The sequence below is a fragment of the Galleria mellonella genome, unplaced genomic scaffold, assembly GCF_026898425.1.
Source record: "Galleria mellonella isolate WM207_F2 unplaced genomic scaffold, CSIRO_AGI_GalMel_v1 utg89, whole genome shotgun sequence".
Classification (NCBI taxonomy): domain Eukaryota; kingdom Metazoa; phylum Arthropoda; class Insecta; order Lepidoptera; family Pyralidae; genus Galleria; species Galleria mellonella.
In genome coordinates this window covers 660656-679097 of record NW_026442169.1, presented here as the reverse complement: position 1 = coordinate 679097, position 18442 = coordinate 660656, and the positions used below count along the sequence as shown (strand labels likewise).

Below are 18442 nucleotides of genomic sequence, written 5' to 3'. Positions count from 1 at the left end.
TTCAAGTTTTTGAATTAATAATAATAAAGTTATCATCTCTTCTTTGGTCTATATTTATTATTTTGAAGGGTTAGCACCTTAGGTTGCTACGTTTGTAATACATATTTAAGTATTTTGTGCATATTTGCTAAAAATCTTCATATGCCTACTGCAATTATTTATGTCATCTTTATTCACTTTTTAAATTCGGCAACGCCAGACAATATTCAAACTACAAATAAGGACTCCTATTGAACTCAAAACTAGTCGGGCATTACCGAAATGGAAACGTTAGTAAAACGAATATAAATAATTACAAATAAGCATGAGTCACGATAGATATTATTCATATACATTCGTCTAGGTGCAAATAATGAAATACAAAATATATAAATATCACCCCTAGGATTAATAAATGTTTCCTTTATACAAAGTTATCTACTACAATTAATGTAAAATATAAATAATACATATTTTTCTAATGTATTAACAAAATGAGATTCCATATAAATATGTATAAAAGCATGCCGAAAAAAAAAACGCCGCAATATACTTTTTTTACAACCAGCTATAATAAATATTTCATGCTTCTCACTTTGAAAATAACAGACTTCCATACAACCATTTATCCTTTATCCATACTTACGTGCGAGTGTAGTCACGGACAACAGGTTAAGTTTACTATAATGTCGTTGCTAAAAATGCCAAGATGATAAGGACAGAAAATACGCATTTTATTTCTTTCGTACTCATTTGAAGACGTATCTATATTATCTCTTTCTAATTATAACATTGCCAGTGTATCGTTCTTCAGAGTTGGCCGGTTGTGGCCGTACTCTTTAGTGTTACCCTTTTAATAAAATATAGGTACTTATCTTGAAAATAGGGGTAAAATATATCTATTCAAACATTATAATAAACGTTATGATTAAGAAAAAATAAAGTTTATTTTAAAATGCCTAGGATGGTAGTTAAAAAATAACACTAGACTCGTATTGCAAATTCATTTTCTAAGAATGGCTAATTACCATGTCGTAATTATAAATAACCTTTTTTTTTCTATGTTAACACCAAACGAATGGCCGAGTTGTTTCTGTAGGTATTACAATATTTCAACTTGTTAGATTAAAAAGAAGTTATTTACTTTCATCTTACTTACCGCTCAGTTGTTAATATTAATAAAAAAATTCAAACAAAGTCAAAGTAGTTTTTGGAAATATTAAAGATGATGTATTGCGAGGGCGTTACGGGCCACAGTTCATTGCCTTATGTAAAACTTGAAATTGTGTTTCTTCCGTGAATGACCGAAATAATACGGTGTCCTTTGTGTATAATGAGTGTTAGTGTTAAAGTTATATAAAAAAGTGTCAAAATGTCTACATCATCTGCACAAGTTTTGATGAAAAAAGGTAAACGAGGTGCAGCTGGCTACATACACGCGGAATGCGTAAACGGATCCCCACAGCACCTTGGACCACTTTTGGATGTGCTGCTAAATCCTAGCAAGTCTATTGATGAGTGGGAGACAGTGGATTGGTGTCGTTGGCTCATTGCTGGCGGTAGAACGCCGGACGAGTTCGCGGCCATAGGTGAGTTATAACTGTACTCTAGAATCTACACCTTCTTTCTAGGTTATGACCATCGTTTATTGCCTTATTTGCGCGCGATTACCTTTTTTTTGCATTGCCACACGTAGTGCAGTGGTGTCTGCATGATCTTTCATTGTCTGACATTGAATTTAGTTATTTTGTATTCCTGCACATATCTTCTAATTTGTACCCATATCTACCTGATAACTGCTGTCTGGTTGGCATTTATATTTTACATATCAAAGGCGTTGTAAACAATGATAAGATATAAAGTTTACTTATTGTTTGTGTTTACTATAAATATTAATAGTAATTTAGATATTCTTTCTTAATTGGCTTGGAAATTGTTAAAAAAAAAAAGTATGTCAATTAGCTCTTTTCAAATGGAATAAGTCATTAATAAAAGTAACACAAGTTTTAATTATATTTTAATTCATAACATTACAGCATAAAAACAGTAGATTTTTATTTAGACTTTTTTTTTTTTAATTAGTAAAAAACATATTAATGTAGTATGTGTAGGCTTCAGTTAGTACTTGTTAAATAGTTTAATTACATCTAAAGTTGACAAGAGTGACCTATTTCAGAGACACTTTACAAGTTCATGGCTTGTCTGATCAATTTAGGTCAATGTAGGTCTTCTGGTATCTACCGTGTTCCACTTTTGCATTGTTATCTGTATTATACTTTTATCATGCATTTTTTTTATGTGCATGACCTTACTTAAACATTATCTTTTTCATTTTGAATTGTCTTGAATATAGGAATTTTCTACTAATTTATATTCCATGACTGCCTTGATGATTTTTCTTTAAATCAACAGGATTTCTTCCCATTCTGGTTCTATACTACCTAGTTATCTCACAGCCTTATTAGTTGGTTTTTTGAACAAAATTTTAAATGAATTATATAGAATACTAACATTTTGAAGTAATAATGTTTTTCTTTGTTGATGTCTTGTTTCATTATTTGGGATCAAATCTTCTCAGTTTTACCCTCCTAGACAAGTGGCATAGGAGTGTATCAATAGAATTAGTATGGCTGGCATATCCATGAGATAGAATGAGATGGCAATATTTATCTTTTTTTTTTTCTCATGTAACTGCTAACTGTAACAATTCTATCAATAGATTTGTTTGCCCCTTGTCTACAGGAACTGGATTGTTATTTCTGAGAACTAGGATTTTTTAAGGTTTTTTGTTACATTTTTACACCAAGTCAATGGATGTCTTCATCCTCCGATGAAGCCACCCGTTGACTTGGTCGTCCGAGAGGAGAGTCTCTCAGACAGGTTTAGAACAAATTGAACCATATTATTAAAAGTACCCATAACCTGCGAGCATGTATGAAAAGATTGATGAATATTGAAAAAGTGAAAGAGGTTTGTTTGAATTTACTTACCCTACCCTATGGGAGACAGGTGTGACAGATATCTATGTATGTATGTATGTATGTATGAACCATACTATCATTCACTTTTCTTTTTACATGTCCATGCCTATCTGATGTGGGTTTTTGTCATCTCATTGATAATAGGTGTTCATTTCTATTATGTGTATGCATATATTCCTATTGAACTTTATCCATAATGGTCCATCCTAAGTCCATCATAATCCCCCATCTCCCCAGATCAACCTAAACATTTTTATTTCATTAATATTCATCTTTTCCCTTGTGCCCTTTTTCGATGCTCTGCCCTATGTAAAAATGCTGGACATACTTTGGTTTTATAACTAATAGTAGTTTTTTATAATGGGTAATAATGGTATGGTAACCCCGTCTGCGCTATCGGTATACAGGGCGGGGCACCAGTAATAGATGATTGATGAGGATGAAAGCAGGTCAGTTAGCCCATCTTGACCAATTCAATCAGAATCAGCTATGATGGTTTCCAGGGGAACCACGTGGAGGTCGACCTGATAATCCCTTTTCCCCCAACTAATAGTTGTTAACCATATATAAAACTATAGGGTTAGCAAGTGCCCTTAGATAGATAATTTCTTTGCATTACTTACAGCACACAAATAATAATACAAATATATACATATTACAGACATACACAATAAAAAAAAAAAAGAATGAAAAACGAAAAAGCAAAATATATAAAACAACAATTTCCTTCTGTTTCAGTTATTACTACTGCATACATTTTCAGACTCAAAATTCTTACACCACTATTTTATATGTAGATTATTTTTTAAGACACAGATGTACTGTGAGTCTATGCTTTTGCTACTGGTACTGGCAGCATCTTTTATGGGATGCAAATGGAACTGTAACCCTACATGCAGTTGGTACACATTGGCAAGTTCTGTGAGTGGGGGAAAGGGATTATTAGTAATGAGGTCTAATAGCCCCATTGCTAGCAATAGACCCTCTCAGGCCGACCTCCACACGGTTCCACCATCATGGTTAATTCTTGTCGAATTCATCATGGTGGGCCAACTGATCTGCATTCATTCTCACCTATCATCTTCCACTGGTGCCCCGTCGGTTTATACAGATAGTGTGGGCAGGGTTACCATTCCATTTTCATCATTCATCAAAAAAAAAAGTCCTGTAAGTGATGATGATAGGAGAGATTCGAAGTTATGTCAATTGGCCCATTATAATAAATTCACATAGAATTAAACATGTAGATTTACTGGGTAGATGATGCCCTAATAAGACTTATTGCATCACTGGGGTAATTAGTCATCATTAGTAATAGTCCCCTGCTATCATTGCCCTTTTTCTATGGGTGAGAATGGTAACCCCACCCGCGCTATCGGTATACACCGACGGGGCACCAGTGAAGAATGATTAGGTGAGAATGAAGTAGGTCAGTTACCTGATAGGGTATATTGTTAGCAATGGGGCTGTCAAACTCCATTGCTAACAATCCCTTTTCCCCCATTCTCATAGCACTTTTTTTTTGATGGGTGAAAATGGAATGGTAATTCCGCCTGCGCTAATGGAATACGCTGGCGAAGCACCAGTGAAGGGTTATAGATGAGAATGAAAACAGGCCACATACTTATTGAAAATTCTTCAACAATCCATGTAATATTGTGCAATAAAATATTAAATAAATAAATAAATATAAAGGTGACAGTTGCATCTTTCCATCAGATGGGCCAATATTGTGTTTGCCATTCCAATTTGTCTAACCTTACAAAAGAAATATTCGCCACTTCTATTGGACTAATATTTTAATATTTTAAAAAGAAGAGACTTTTTTGTTTGTATTGGATAAACTTGAAAGTACCTAATCAATTCTGTAAAAGTTCTTTTACTATATTATCAGTGAGTAATATGGGCTGTCCGTGTGGTCCCGGCATAGAATAGGCCACCTCTTCCTTTCCCATGGGTGTCGTAAAAGGCGACTAAGGAAAGGCAAGGGATGGGCAGCAGCGTCCCTCTTAAAACATCACCAAAGGCTAACTGCGGTTGCCAATCCACCTGCCAAGTGTGGCCACTACTGGCAACACCTAGGGGAAGCTAATGTTCAGCAGTGGACAGTTAAAATGTGCACGACGTGCGATTATTAAATTGTTTATGACCACATTTTTTTTTTAATAAATAATACCATGTCAGGATTGCAATGGCATGGTAAATGGCATGGCAATGGCATAGCCCTCCTGCGCTATCGGTATACACTGACGGGGTACCAGTGAGAGGTGATAGGTGAGGATGAAAAGGGGGGTCAGTTAGCCCATCGTGACGAATTCAACAAGAATTGTTCACGATGGTTTCCAGGGGGAACGACGTGGAGGCCGACCTTATAGGGCATATTGCTAGCAATAGGGTTGTCAAACTCCATTGCTAACAATCCCTTCCCCCCGCCATGTCAGGATTCTACCAGTTTCAAAATGGTAACCCTACATCTAATGCAGTGTGTGAGTTCATCCAACTTTGATATCCATTGTAGGGATGAGTGGCCACTAGCACCAGCCAGCCTAGTGATTAGCGAGGAATTAAATACAATGTTACGCTCGCGTTATCTTAAACGCACAAATTGCTCGCGTGCCCGTTACACCATGACCATTGACATATCGTTAGTCGTTACATCAACAGGTTGGTCAAATTGAGCTTACCCCGCACACATAAAAGAATCTTGTCGCCATTGTATTATGGTTTATTTTTAATTGGTTTTAAAAAATAGGAAGTTTTCAATTCGCCTGTTTTTTTTTTGTGTGTATGTGTGCGTGTTAGGCGATATATCTGCCAATTGTAAAAAGATTTTGATATTTTTTTTTTCAATTATAATGATTGTTAATTATAAACTTGCGCGATTTTTTACACAAATCACGTATAAGTCGATTCTGAGACGCCTTTTTCTAAACCTATCTCTAAAAATAAAATTTGATGTCACAGCGAATCGCTGTGTGTACCTCGGCATAGAATAAGCCATTCTTTTCCCGTGGTTGTCGTAAGAGGCCACTAATTGAACTTATGGTCGAGAAATGGGCAGCGGCGTCCCTCTTAAAACATTACTAAGATCCTAACTACGGTTGCCAACCCGCCTGCCAAGCGTGCCAACTACTGGCAAAACTCACGTGAAATTATCGAATGTAAATATTAATTTCAAAGATAAGGAAAAGCGCCTCGGAATCGACACCGATGTTTACCTGTAATTGCGCTGCGTTAAGGCCAGAAATAAAAAAAAATGAAGATTATTTTTTGTCTAATAAAATCCAGTTATAAAACTTATTAACATACATAAATATCTAGTTTTGTACCAAGAGCATCGCAAACTACTTGTTTACTACCAGATTCGTAAATTTCAAAGTTCACGAGTTCAAATCCGGCTAACACTAGAAAATGACAATTGACATTTCCAACTAACTCTCGAGAGAACACTAATTTGTTTTTTTTTTTTTTTTATCAAATACAACAAACGCGGGTAGCTATATCGCCTGCCTGTAAATCAAAGACTCATTATACGCTAGGTTACGTGAGCAAGTCGAGTGTTGCCACTATGAACTTGCTTGTGATATGTTCGCAACTGTAAGAGCTGGCAAATGTTTCTGACTATCTCCTTTGAGATTACAGTTGTGATTATTTTTTGCGAGCAGTGCCCGCGTCATCGTTTGTCATAATTATTGACTGAAAGGTAATCTAAGCTATCTTACTTATAAGTACTTTTTATTTAATGCATGATGATGAAATGGTAATCCCGCCTATGCTGACGGTATACACTGGAAGGGCAGCGTCAATGAGGTGGGAATGAAAAGGCAAGTCAATATTAATACACCTAAGATAGTGGGGGGAAGGGATTGTTAGCAATGGAGTTTGACAGCCCTATTGCAAGCAATATGCCCTATTAGGTCGGCCTCCACGTCGTTCCCCCTGGAAACCATCGTAAACAATTCTTGTTGAATTCGTCACGATGGGCTAACTGACCTGCTTCATCCTCACCTATCATCATTCACTGGTGCCCCGTCGGTGTATACCGATAGCGCGGGTGGGGTTACCGTTCCATTATCATCCATTAAAAAAAAAAAATTGATCGTGTAGTCTCTCATTAAATTTAAATTAAATTAAATTTCTGTTTTGCACTACTACTGCCCACTCATTACTTCCTATGCTGCTGCTGCGTTAGATTGACTGGAAGAAATCTCTTTTAGAGATAAGTTCGCCGTTCGTTACTGTATGTTTTAGTGCAATAAAGAAAATATATATGTATATATTAAATGGATTTGAATCTAAATAAAAAACAAATTTGCTATCACATTTTATAATATTAATGTAAAGCTACTATTCTATAGTGATATTATAAAATACACCTCTTCAGACATAACAAATAAATTAACATGACTACAAAATGTTTTTGCGAGACGATCAACGTGTAAACAAATAGCAAAGACGATCCAACACGAGGCCAATGATATGACAAAACAACTTGTGGCTGGTTGTAGTTTTAATTGTACATGTCAATGACTGGTATATTGTATTGTTTTTAACATTAGACAGTGTAAAGTTATTAAGGTTGCCGCGATAAGGCGAGCGAGAACGATTCTACTGTTAAGATAAGAGTATCATTACGTAACCGCCGTAAGGGAAATAGAAAATAATTATTTCGATAACACGACTCGTGTTATGTTACCTGGGGGTCTACCATGAAATGGAATTCCGAATTTTCGGGCTCAATTTCGTGTTTTCGTTCGTGCGGAAATCAGCCTAGTGATTAACGAAATGTTAAAATCATAAATCCTACCATAAAAAGTCCAGAGGAACGACATTTTAACATTTATAATAATTTTAAACGGCATGTATTATGTAATTTTAACATAAAGTTTCTGTTTCGTTCGTCTCGGAGATTTCGGAAAATATTTTCAAGGTAGGTAGGTACTTTGAGCTCCGTCGACTATCGTCTAGTACAGCGATTCCTAATGTGGGTTTCGTGGAACCTAGAGGCTCTGTAAAAAAGTCACGAAGTTTCCACGAGATTATTTATACAGTGAAACAATTTCATTCTTCACATTAAAAGTTAAAGGAAATTATAAAGTGATATACTTTTAAAATATATTTTTTTATACAACTTAAAATGGCAAACAAGCTGATGGCCCACCTGATGGAAAGTGGTAACTGTCGCCTACAGACATGAGCAGTACCATGGACATAACAGAGTATACTGTTTCGCATATGATACCTCCCATGCGTTGCTATTCCTGAGGACGCAGATGTTATTCCTCTGTACCCTGTAAATTCACGCCATATCCCACACTTCAAACCGAAACACAGCCATGCAAACATAACTGCTTCACGGTAGAAACATGAATGGGACAGAGGTACCCAAGCAATCGACTTTTGTACAAAGTCTCCCTCTGGTTTCTAATAAAAGCTTTTGTTCTTATTTAAATTACAGTGTTTTTGATTTGTAATCATTTGATATGAGTTTCCATAATATAAAAGATATTTGTTGGGCGTTCCGTGATCTTAAATGTTTAGGAATCGCTGACACGATATCAGAACACAACATTGTGGCATTTTGTCGTTCATGTGTGATTTTTAATTAGAGGAAATGGCGAGGAGGCTATTGTTAGTGAATAACTGATGTAATGCAGAATGCAGTAGTAAAACGCATATGTAGTTGTAAATATAGCTTTTGGTCACAACAGAAAATCAGTGTTTTGCTCTTTTAACGGTCAATTAATCAATCAATTGATTAATTAATTGAGTAGTGACCATTTTGTGTTATTGTGGCACATACATGAAAGGAAAATTTTCCTGTGTATAAATAGACAGATATTCTATCTATTATAAATGTATATAATACTTATTATAAATACAAACCAATATATATATATATATATATATATATATATATATATATATATATATATATATATATATATATATATTTAGAATAAATGAATGGTTTATTTTCTCTTCAATTTTTCAATTATTAAATGGTAGTAGTAGGTACATTTTTAATTCGATATGAAGACCAATTTTCTTGCACAACAGAAAATCAGTAACGGTTTAATCAATCAATTGAAGAACCTGTGTTATTGTGGCAAAAGTATAAATAGACAGATATTCTATCTATTATAAATGTATATAATACTTATTATAAATACAAACAATATATATATATATATATATATATATATATATATAATATTATTATAGTATTCTTCATGACAAACAACTTTTGAATTGGTTTTCGGATCGTGGATGATCCGAATGTTGTGTACTCAACCAAGACAAGACGTTACCAAATATGACGTGACATCGATTTGTCACATTCAATTTGACTCATACAGGCCACAAATGTGCTTCAGAGAAGCAATTAATATTTTTTTTGCTGAATAAATTAAAAGCGTCCGCTGTTTTAATTAACGATTGATACGTTTAGGCGTTATTCAAAAAGGAGGTTCTTTCGTCTGTTTTTGTTTTATGTTATACGAAATCTTTTAATTTTTAATAATTTTGATTTTTTTTTTAAATTTTGTACAATTCAACCCTAAGAAAACACAAGTCTGCGCATTCACCACAAAAAATGCTAGTTGTCGTATATCCAGTGACGTCTACATTTGCAGTCATCTGGAGGAAAAGACTAAGATGGCCTCCAAAAAGTTAGAAGTGCTCAATAGAGTGAGACGCTATTTCACAAACTGAAGTTCCATCTCAACTATTTGAATGAGTGGCGGTCTCCACCGTGCATTTTTTAATCCACTTTCTTCCACGCACAACCACGCTTTGGAATCAACTTCCAGCAGCAATATTTCCGAACCGATACGGAATCGTAATCTTCAAGAAAAGAGCATGTTACTTTTTAAAAGGCCGGTGGCACACCTGCAATGCTGTTGGTGTTGTGGGTGCTCATGGGCGGTAGTCACTTACCATCAGGTGAACCACATGCTCGTTTGCCCCCTGTGTTATATTGAAAAAAAAAAAAACTATTAACCAATTAATAATATGGTACAAAAGACAGTCTTTATATTAAGAACATTCTGTACCAGTTAAAAAGTGATATTTATTTTATATCTAAAATAGCATTTCTGATTGCGTGAAATTAGTCGATGTCTGTATGGTGAAGTCTAACTCACGAATATTTGTTATTTATCGAAATAAATAAACTAACGTTTACGAATATGTCTACGGATGTCTACGAATAAGAATATCGGTCTGGGGAAGTCAGTCGCCTTTAGTAGCTATATATCACCCTGAAAACCATTGAGGCTAATTACACACGTTCGCCACTGTGGGCTAACTAGGGAGAAATAGATTGTTACTAATAGGATCTTACAGACCTATTATTGTCAGGTCGACCCCCACGCGTTTCCCCCTGGAAATCATCGTGATTTAATCTCGTTAATTTGTTATGATGGGCGAACTGACCTTTCATTTTCACTTATCATCCTTCACTGGTGCTCCGTCAGCGTATACCGACAGCGCAGGCGGGGTTACCATATTCACTTTTACTCATTTTAATAAAACTTACTGAAATCATTGTATCCTTTACTCGGGTCCCGTCAATTTTTGTTCATTATAACACCCGTTCACATAGACGAATGCACCGTATCATCTTAATACTGAGATATTTTTTCAATGACTTTCAAGGTCAAGACCTGTCTACACTATAAAGACATTTGAAAACTACACCTTACATGGAAGTCTAAAGTCTAGACATTGAACTCGTCCATAATTTTTTAATAGTTATTTTTTTTATTTTCTACTTTGTTTCATTTGTCTCATCTGACTCATTTATTTTGACGTTACAATCATAATGTGATGAGACATCAAAAAATAATTGAAGTCATCTTGAATAAAATATACTAGAAATCTCTAGAAATCTGTTCGATACTCGAATAATTCTAGAAATAGAACCCCGCCCTCCCGAGCCATTGCAGTGTCTTCGTCTTTTCCGCAACTACAGTATCCCCCTTTCCTTTTCCACATACGTCTCTTATTCTTCTTATTTACCAATATCTATGACGCATTTCCAATGTACCCTTCCTTTTTTCTCAGTCCTATCCTCCATACCGTAAGTGGCGCAAACCACCAAAAAATGCATTCCTAAGAGCGGTTTCGGATCGAACAGATCCAAACCCGTAAAAATATGGTCCGGAGTAGTCGTAGTCGTAGTCGTCTATTTCTGTGATAATTTACGCACTAGATCCGATTTCCGTCATCCAATTTGTTCCGTCATTCTAGAATGTCCATTTCAGAGAAGATTTTTGTCAGATCGAAGTAGCCATTGTATTATTTGTATGAACGCTCGCGCATTGCGTTCGGCTTGAATCCGAGTATTGCCAGAAGTTGACGTTTGTTAAAAGGACTCATGATCAACGACAACACTCTGCTGTGGCTTTACATAAAATGACGGACGTATGCCAAAAGGTGGCTCCTGAATTACTTGAATTTGTATCAGAGATCGGACTAGTGTGTAAGCAATATCCGAACTCGGTCCGTGTAATAATTGTGATAAGGGTAGGAAGCTGATAATCTTCAATAAAATGTACCAGAAAAATGTACTTATATTTTCACTTTTAATGCATTTTTCGCAAAAGTTACGTTTGTCCGTTTATTCTTTCATCTGCGTTTTTTTTTTTTATTTTATTAAAATTAACATTGTAATGTTCATCATATATTAAAAATGTTCATAACTTGACGAAGTGTGGCAACGTCGCGTTATCTGTCAATTGTAAAAACAATGGAGGATTTTTCAATATTTTCCACTGATTATTTAAAAAGTGCTGTACCTACGAACTGTAATGTTAATCATGCAGTAATATACTTATAAAGCTGTCTCTGTAAAAATTTGGTATTAGAGGGCAAAAAAAATTTAAAAAATTCCATAGCAAAATATGAAGTAGGTGCAAAATTTTGAGTAGTAAATTTATATACAACACATTCTATAATTATGTCCGTGTGGTCCCGACATGGAATAGGCCACCCCGTTCCTTTATCGCGGGTCTCGTAAGAGGCGACTAAGCGAAGGCGAAGGATAAACAGCAGCGTCTCTTTTAAAATATCACCAAAGGCCTAATTGCGGTTGCCCCCAACTTTGGGGGAGATTAATGTCCAGCGGTGGACTGATAATGGCTGAGATGATGATGACATTCTATGATTAATATTTTAGTTCGCTGAGTAATCAATCGGAAATATTGAAAATTCTTTGTTTTTGAAAACTGACAGCTAATTGCGACGTTGCCACACTTCGTTATGAATGCTCTCAACAAACAAAGCCGCTGTCCGCGCCTATCAGTTTCTCCGTTAACTTCTAAACCATGAAACGGCAAAATCCGTTGCATGGTTTAAACTTAAGGGTTTCTCTTATTATTGATATATTTTTTTCGAAATATTTCTGTGTCTGTACATTTTTAACAAACTTTGTTATTTTATCCTTACTAATATTATATAATTAATTTAAGAGTGTGCAACGGCTAAAGCAATCGCTGTTAAATTTAGTGTACCTGTACACTGAAATATAAATTTAGTTAAGATGAAATTTAGTGTATAAGTACTATATAGAATGAAGAAAGACAGGCTACTTTTTATCCCCGGTCAGAGAACACATTCCGGTCACGTGGATGAAGTTGCGGTTAAAAACTATAGTACGTAGATAAATTCAATGTTTTTTTAATAAAGTCGCCAAAAATCAATTATTTTGTCTTACACTAGCTAAACCTTGAAATATACAACAGCACGATGTTACCGTGCGGAGCCGGATCGGATCGCTAGTCTTACATGAACGAATCAACGTATCAACACACCAAACGCAATGTGGCGCGTCAAGTCAAGCTCACGGGTGAGTGGCTGGAAGCAGTAACAATGTGCTGTCTCCGCGAGATGTCTTGGGCTCCAGCCGGGGGAGCGTTGACTCGCGGCCGTTTCGTACCGTGCGTTAGTCACCGGCCGTCGACCCCGAACAGCTGATCGGTAAGGCTGCGCGCCCACTAGCAGCCGCGATGCACTCGCTGTTCACGATCTGCAGGGTACGAGTAATCGGAGACAGTGTACCGACTCGAAACTCATTAATCGATGATGACTCGTAACGTGTGGCTTTTGCTCCACAATAAAACGAACACCGACTTTAAACGTAGCAAAATTAGTTATTTTTGATTTAAAAATCGAACTATGAAACAGATTTTGATGAAGTTTCTATGGAAATAAACTGAAAGTATATCCTTTTAGATAAAAATAATTTAAATCGATTTATAAACGATGGAGTTGTGAACAATAATTTTAAGCGCTTCCCTGAAAAAAAAAAAGGTTCAATTAAGAACCTTTTTTTTGGGAGTTCTGACGAATTGTCGTCAAAATTCTTTTGCGATTATATCACGCGATTGCGTCCATATTCCGAACCGATTTTCACATTTCTTTTTGCGATTAGTAACGTTTACGTCCGTGTTAGACCAAATTTAGCTACGGGACTATTGGAGCTGTCGTTATTGTAATACGCTGCTGTACTATAAGAATAAGGACTAGGTTATTTATTCTTATGGCTGTAACATGTCGCATTGCGCATTTTGTTGTTATAATTCAGAAATACGACAAGGAGTTTACTCTCATACCTTACAGCCTAAATGGTCGCGTACAACGCGGTTTCAGAGATGATTTCTCCCACGAACACTCACTTTATGGCGGTCAGGTTATGCCGAGGTTTTCCCAAGAGACTACAGCATGGGGTTCTTCAAAAGGGAGGTAAAGAGGTTTCTTCAGGGTCGGCAACGCGCACGTAATACCTCTGGTATTGCAGGCGTTCATAGACTACGGTAACCGCTTACCATCAGGTGGCCCGTATGCTTGTTTGCCACCTCAGTGGTATAAAAAAAAGTCACTCCCTGCGGTAAATAGTGTGTTTTTACTATGTATATGTGTTCATCACAACTACAGTAGGTATATTAATTAATGTAACCTATTCTTTAAAACTGGTCTTAGTATTTTAATCACTATTTTATTTTTATTTTTTGGTAATATAATTATTTACATACATACATACATATCTGTCACGCCTGTCTCCCGTTAGGGTAGGCAGAAACAATAGAACGCCAAATGCTTCGATTCAAACAAACCTCTTTCGCTTCTTCCACATTCATCAATCTTTTCATACCCGCTCGCCGGTTACGGGTACTTTTAATTTGGCCCTTCAGCATGTCGCCTATTTGGTCGACATACGTCCGTCCATATTATTATTTATTCTAGGAAAAAGATTTTTTGAAACCCTATTAATGAATACAAACAATAGTTTTAAAAAACTGGGCATGCACATGTGTGATAGAAATTTATATTTTTTTTTTAGATTTTTAAAACTTTTAGATTGAGTGTCAATTTAACCAAATTATTATTTTTATTATTAAATAAATTATTTTCTTTTTGTTTCTTTCTTTCAAATTCCGATAGGAAGTTTTTCCATTTGTTTGCATATGTATCTATTTTAATTTTTTTTTTCACATCGATTGAGTTTATATCGTGCTCATGTTATTTTTATATTTATTGATTCACTTTTTTGTGAAGCATTTTCTGCTTGTCTCGCCTTTTAGTAAATCGAAACTGCTCATTTTACTATTTTGTAATTGAAATATCTACATTACTATTATTAAAGATTTTGTTTTGCAAAAATACCGGCTTCAATTGTGACAAAACCTGTAATTTTGATTTAAAAAGTAAACTGTTGAACCGATTTTGATAAAATTTCCATGGGACCAATCTGTAAGCATGTATGTCTTTTCACGTAAAGAACTATCCAAATTGTTTTAGAATTACGAGGAAAGAAACATAAAAAAAATACAATCAAACTCCTTCTTTTTGAAATCGGTTGAAAATACTAGTGTCTACCATACAAGGCCTAGCCCGGTCCATATACTCAACCTGTCAGGTCGACTTTCATACCCCATTTGCCCTGGAAACTCTTTATTTTTTGATCTGTGCAAGAGAAATATCGTTCTCGTGTGCGCTATTGGTTTGTACTAGCGAGAATCAAGTGGCAGATGCTAGGTGAACATTAAGCAGGCCAGAACCCATCGTGTTGAAATCAAGAACGATTAACCAAAGTGGTTCTAGGGAAAACCGCGTGGAGGTCGAACTGATAGGGTATATTTCTAGGCATGGGGCAGTTAGACCTCATTACTAATCCCTTTTCCGGGAGGGAATGGGGCTGTCAAACTCCATTGCTAACAATATGCCCATATCAGGTCGACCACCACGTGGTTCCGCCTGGAAACCATCGTGAACAATGCTCGTTGAATTCGTCACGATGGGCTAACTGACCTGTTTCATCCTCGTCTATCATGCTTCATTGGTGCCCTATCAGCGTATACCGATAGCGCGGGTGGGGTCACTATTTCATTATCAGCTATAAAAAAAATCCCTTTTCCGATTCCTTTACCTAACTATCGAAGGTTAATTTTTCTTGTATTCATTACGATGGGCCAACTAATCTGCTTTCAACTCGTTGATGCTCCACCATCGTATACCCTATAGTCCAAGCGGAGTTACCATTCCTTTATTAATATCATCATCATTTCAGGAATTATACGTCCATTGCTGTTCATAGGCCTCCCCCATAAACTGCCATAAAGAACGGTCCTGAGCCATCTGCATCCATCGACGATTTTGTATTATTATTATATTGCCGTTAACTGTCCACTGCTGGACATAGTTCTTTTCCATATCCTTTTGGGGTATACATACTGTATTGTCATTCCTGAGGACGGGATTGTTACATCTTGGGTCACCTATTAAATTCTAGACTGAAACACTATAACTATACCATTTCAGCCGTTACCTGTCCACTGCTAAATATGGCTCTTCTCCGTCTTGAGAGGTTCTGTCACTAGTTGCCACGCTTGGCGAGCGGGTTGGTAACCTCAGTTAGGCTCAGGTGATGTATTAAGAGACATTCAATGAAAAAAAACCTGCTTTAATCCTCATCTTATCATCCCTCGCTGCTGCCCCACCAGCATATGTATACCAAAGCTGATGAATCTTTCCATTATAAAAAAAAAAAATTAAACAAACAAACTGTCATATAATATTAATAGAATTGCTGACGAAGTAAAACGTTAAAATTACATGAAGATCCTATTTAAAATGTTATGATGCTGTGACATAAGTATGGTACCGTTTTAACCATTTAGTTGCGGAATTCTAAAACAGGTTGTGTGTACATAAATTATACTGCTCTTTACACACAATGTCTTGTGAAATATATTACTTTAATCCCCAAGGGAAACGACTGGCATGTTCCCGCAATCAGATAAAACATTCCCCATATATAATATTGTTTATGTACACACATTGTAAAAGAATATACGATATTTTCCTTTGCTCGTAAATACTCACTTGCTATGGTAATAGACCTGTGCCCACTATTGGGACGTCAAATTCGTTATGGGATGTTGTGATACGTGATTGTTGTGATATGTACGGTTAAATAGGAAAGGAATTCTTAGTAATGGGGTCTAATAATCCCATTGCTAACAATATATACCTTATTAGGTCGACCTCCATGCAATTCTCCCTGGAAACCATCGTAGTTGAGAAAGAAAGAGATGAGATTTATTTCGTAAAAACTAAACTGTAGTTATTTAAGTAACAATACTGATATTAATTTTGTAATTTTAAATGGGTACAGGTGTTGTGGTTTTAGAACTGGACTCCTAAATAGGTTATAATAACCTGTGTTAAGGGGCCACAGCCCCAACCCCCTTTTGTATAATGGGGATATTAATATTTATATATTAAGTTATTTAAGTAAAGTTATTTCTTGACAAATTCGTTATGATAGGGTAAGTGACCTGCATACATCCTCACCTATCATCCCTCACTGTGTTTCGCCAGCGTATACTGATAGCGCGGGCGGTGTTACCATTCCATTATCACCTATTAAAAAAAAAAAAGAAAGGACGGCTGCAATGTAAGTTTTCTTTTTATCATTTTTAATAAGTTGTTTTACCCTATACCGCCACATACCATATTTGTTTTTCTTACCAGGATAAAATTTATCCTTTTTCTCAAGTTGGCGCAAACAATACACATTTACAAAGTTTAATCAAAATCGGTTGTGCAGTTTGGAGATTAGCATGAACGAACATCGGGACCCGAGATTTTTATATATTTAGGAATATAATTACTAATAGACAATTTTGGAATTAGCTCACCAAGAAAAATCGTGATTCCACCATGCGTTTGACATTGCCACTTATCTTGCTCTTGCAGTTATCCAGCAATTATCATCAGTGCATATTACAGCGATCAACCTGCCGCTCTATAGTTTATGCACACGATAAAAATACAGTTAGAAAACAATTTAAATAATTATAAATTATATATTTTATTACATTCCAAGTATTATAAATACGAACGTCTGTAAGGATTTAAGTAAAATTTTGTATACGAATAAGTTATATCCCAATTTAGGACATAGATTGGAGAAAAGGATTATTAGATCTAATAGCTCCTTTTAATATATTCTATTACGTCAACGTCAAATGCTACTTAACCTAAAACCTAGTCCAGCCGTAAGTTCTGTCACAAATGAAAATAAATTTCTTTTTATGAAGTAATGTAATATTATTAAAATTTATACCTTCATATTTATTAAAGTCTCAGCAAAAAATTAAGAAATATTCTATTCGAAAGAACCGTCTTTGGCTTTTATACAGGCCTTTAATCTGTCTGGCCACGAATCTATAGATTTATGCACTGTTTCCAAGGGAAATTTCGCCACTGCTTGCTCCAAAGATTTTTTTAGAGACTCAATGTCGCCGTGTCGTTTAGAGCAGGCCATGTCCTCTAAAACTGAACATAATTTGAAATCTAAAGGGTTGAGATCTAGGCTAGATGAGGATCAGTCTTCAGCTCTTATAAAATCCGGAATGTTGGTTCCAAGCGAGGCTTGGGTAGTTCGTGCATTGTGACCAGGTGCAGGACCCTGCTGGAAAGCCCAAGGTATATTTTTAAAAAGTATATTGCTAAGAAGTTTCACAACACGATCCAAGACTATCTTGATACACTTTGGCTGAAGTTTTGACTCTTTTTCACAAAAATGTAGTTTTGTAACTCCTTGATAAGTCACGTCCCACCAAACCATCACTGATGCAGGATGATGACCACGTTGTATCTTTCGGACAACTTGAGCAGCTTCTTTAGAACTATCAGCGTATACTTTATCATTTTGTTTATTTTTAGTGTTTTTCAATGGTGAAAATTTTATCATCGGTAAAGAGGATATTTCTGTACCTTTCACCTACGTATCGCGACAGAAGGCGTTTCGATCGATCCACTCTCTTTAATTGTAAAGATTAATTTAGGGCATGTTCTGTATATCGACGATAAGCACCGAGCTTCAAGCCTTGTTTTATTATACGAGACAGAGTCCTAGCGAATCTTCATTTCTCGCGATAAGATTTTTTGCTTCCTAATGAGGTTTCGACAAA

At 35.8% G+C, this 18442-nt stretch overlaps 1 protein-coding gene across 1 annotated transcript in view; it reads left to right on the top strand.

Annotated features, from left to right (window-relative positions):
- Positions 1–972: 972 nt before the first annotated feature.
- Positions 973–18442, top strand: part of LOC113519921 (E3 ubiquitin-protein ligase Ubr3) — a 151192-nt gene continuing 133722 nt past the window's right edge. The window contains exon 1 of the mRNA XM_052902242.1: positions 973–1568. Within this exon, the coding sequence (XP_052758202.1) occupies positions 1352–1568 (217 nt within the window). The 5' untranslated portion in view covers positions 973–1351. The remainder of the gene's footprint in view (positions 1569–18442) is intronic.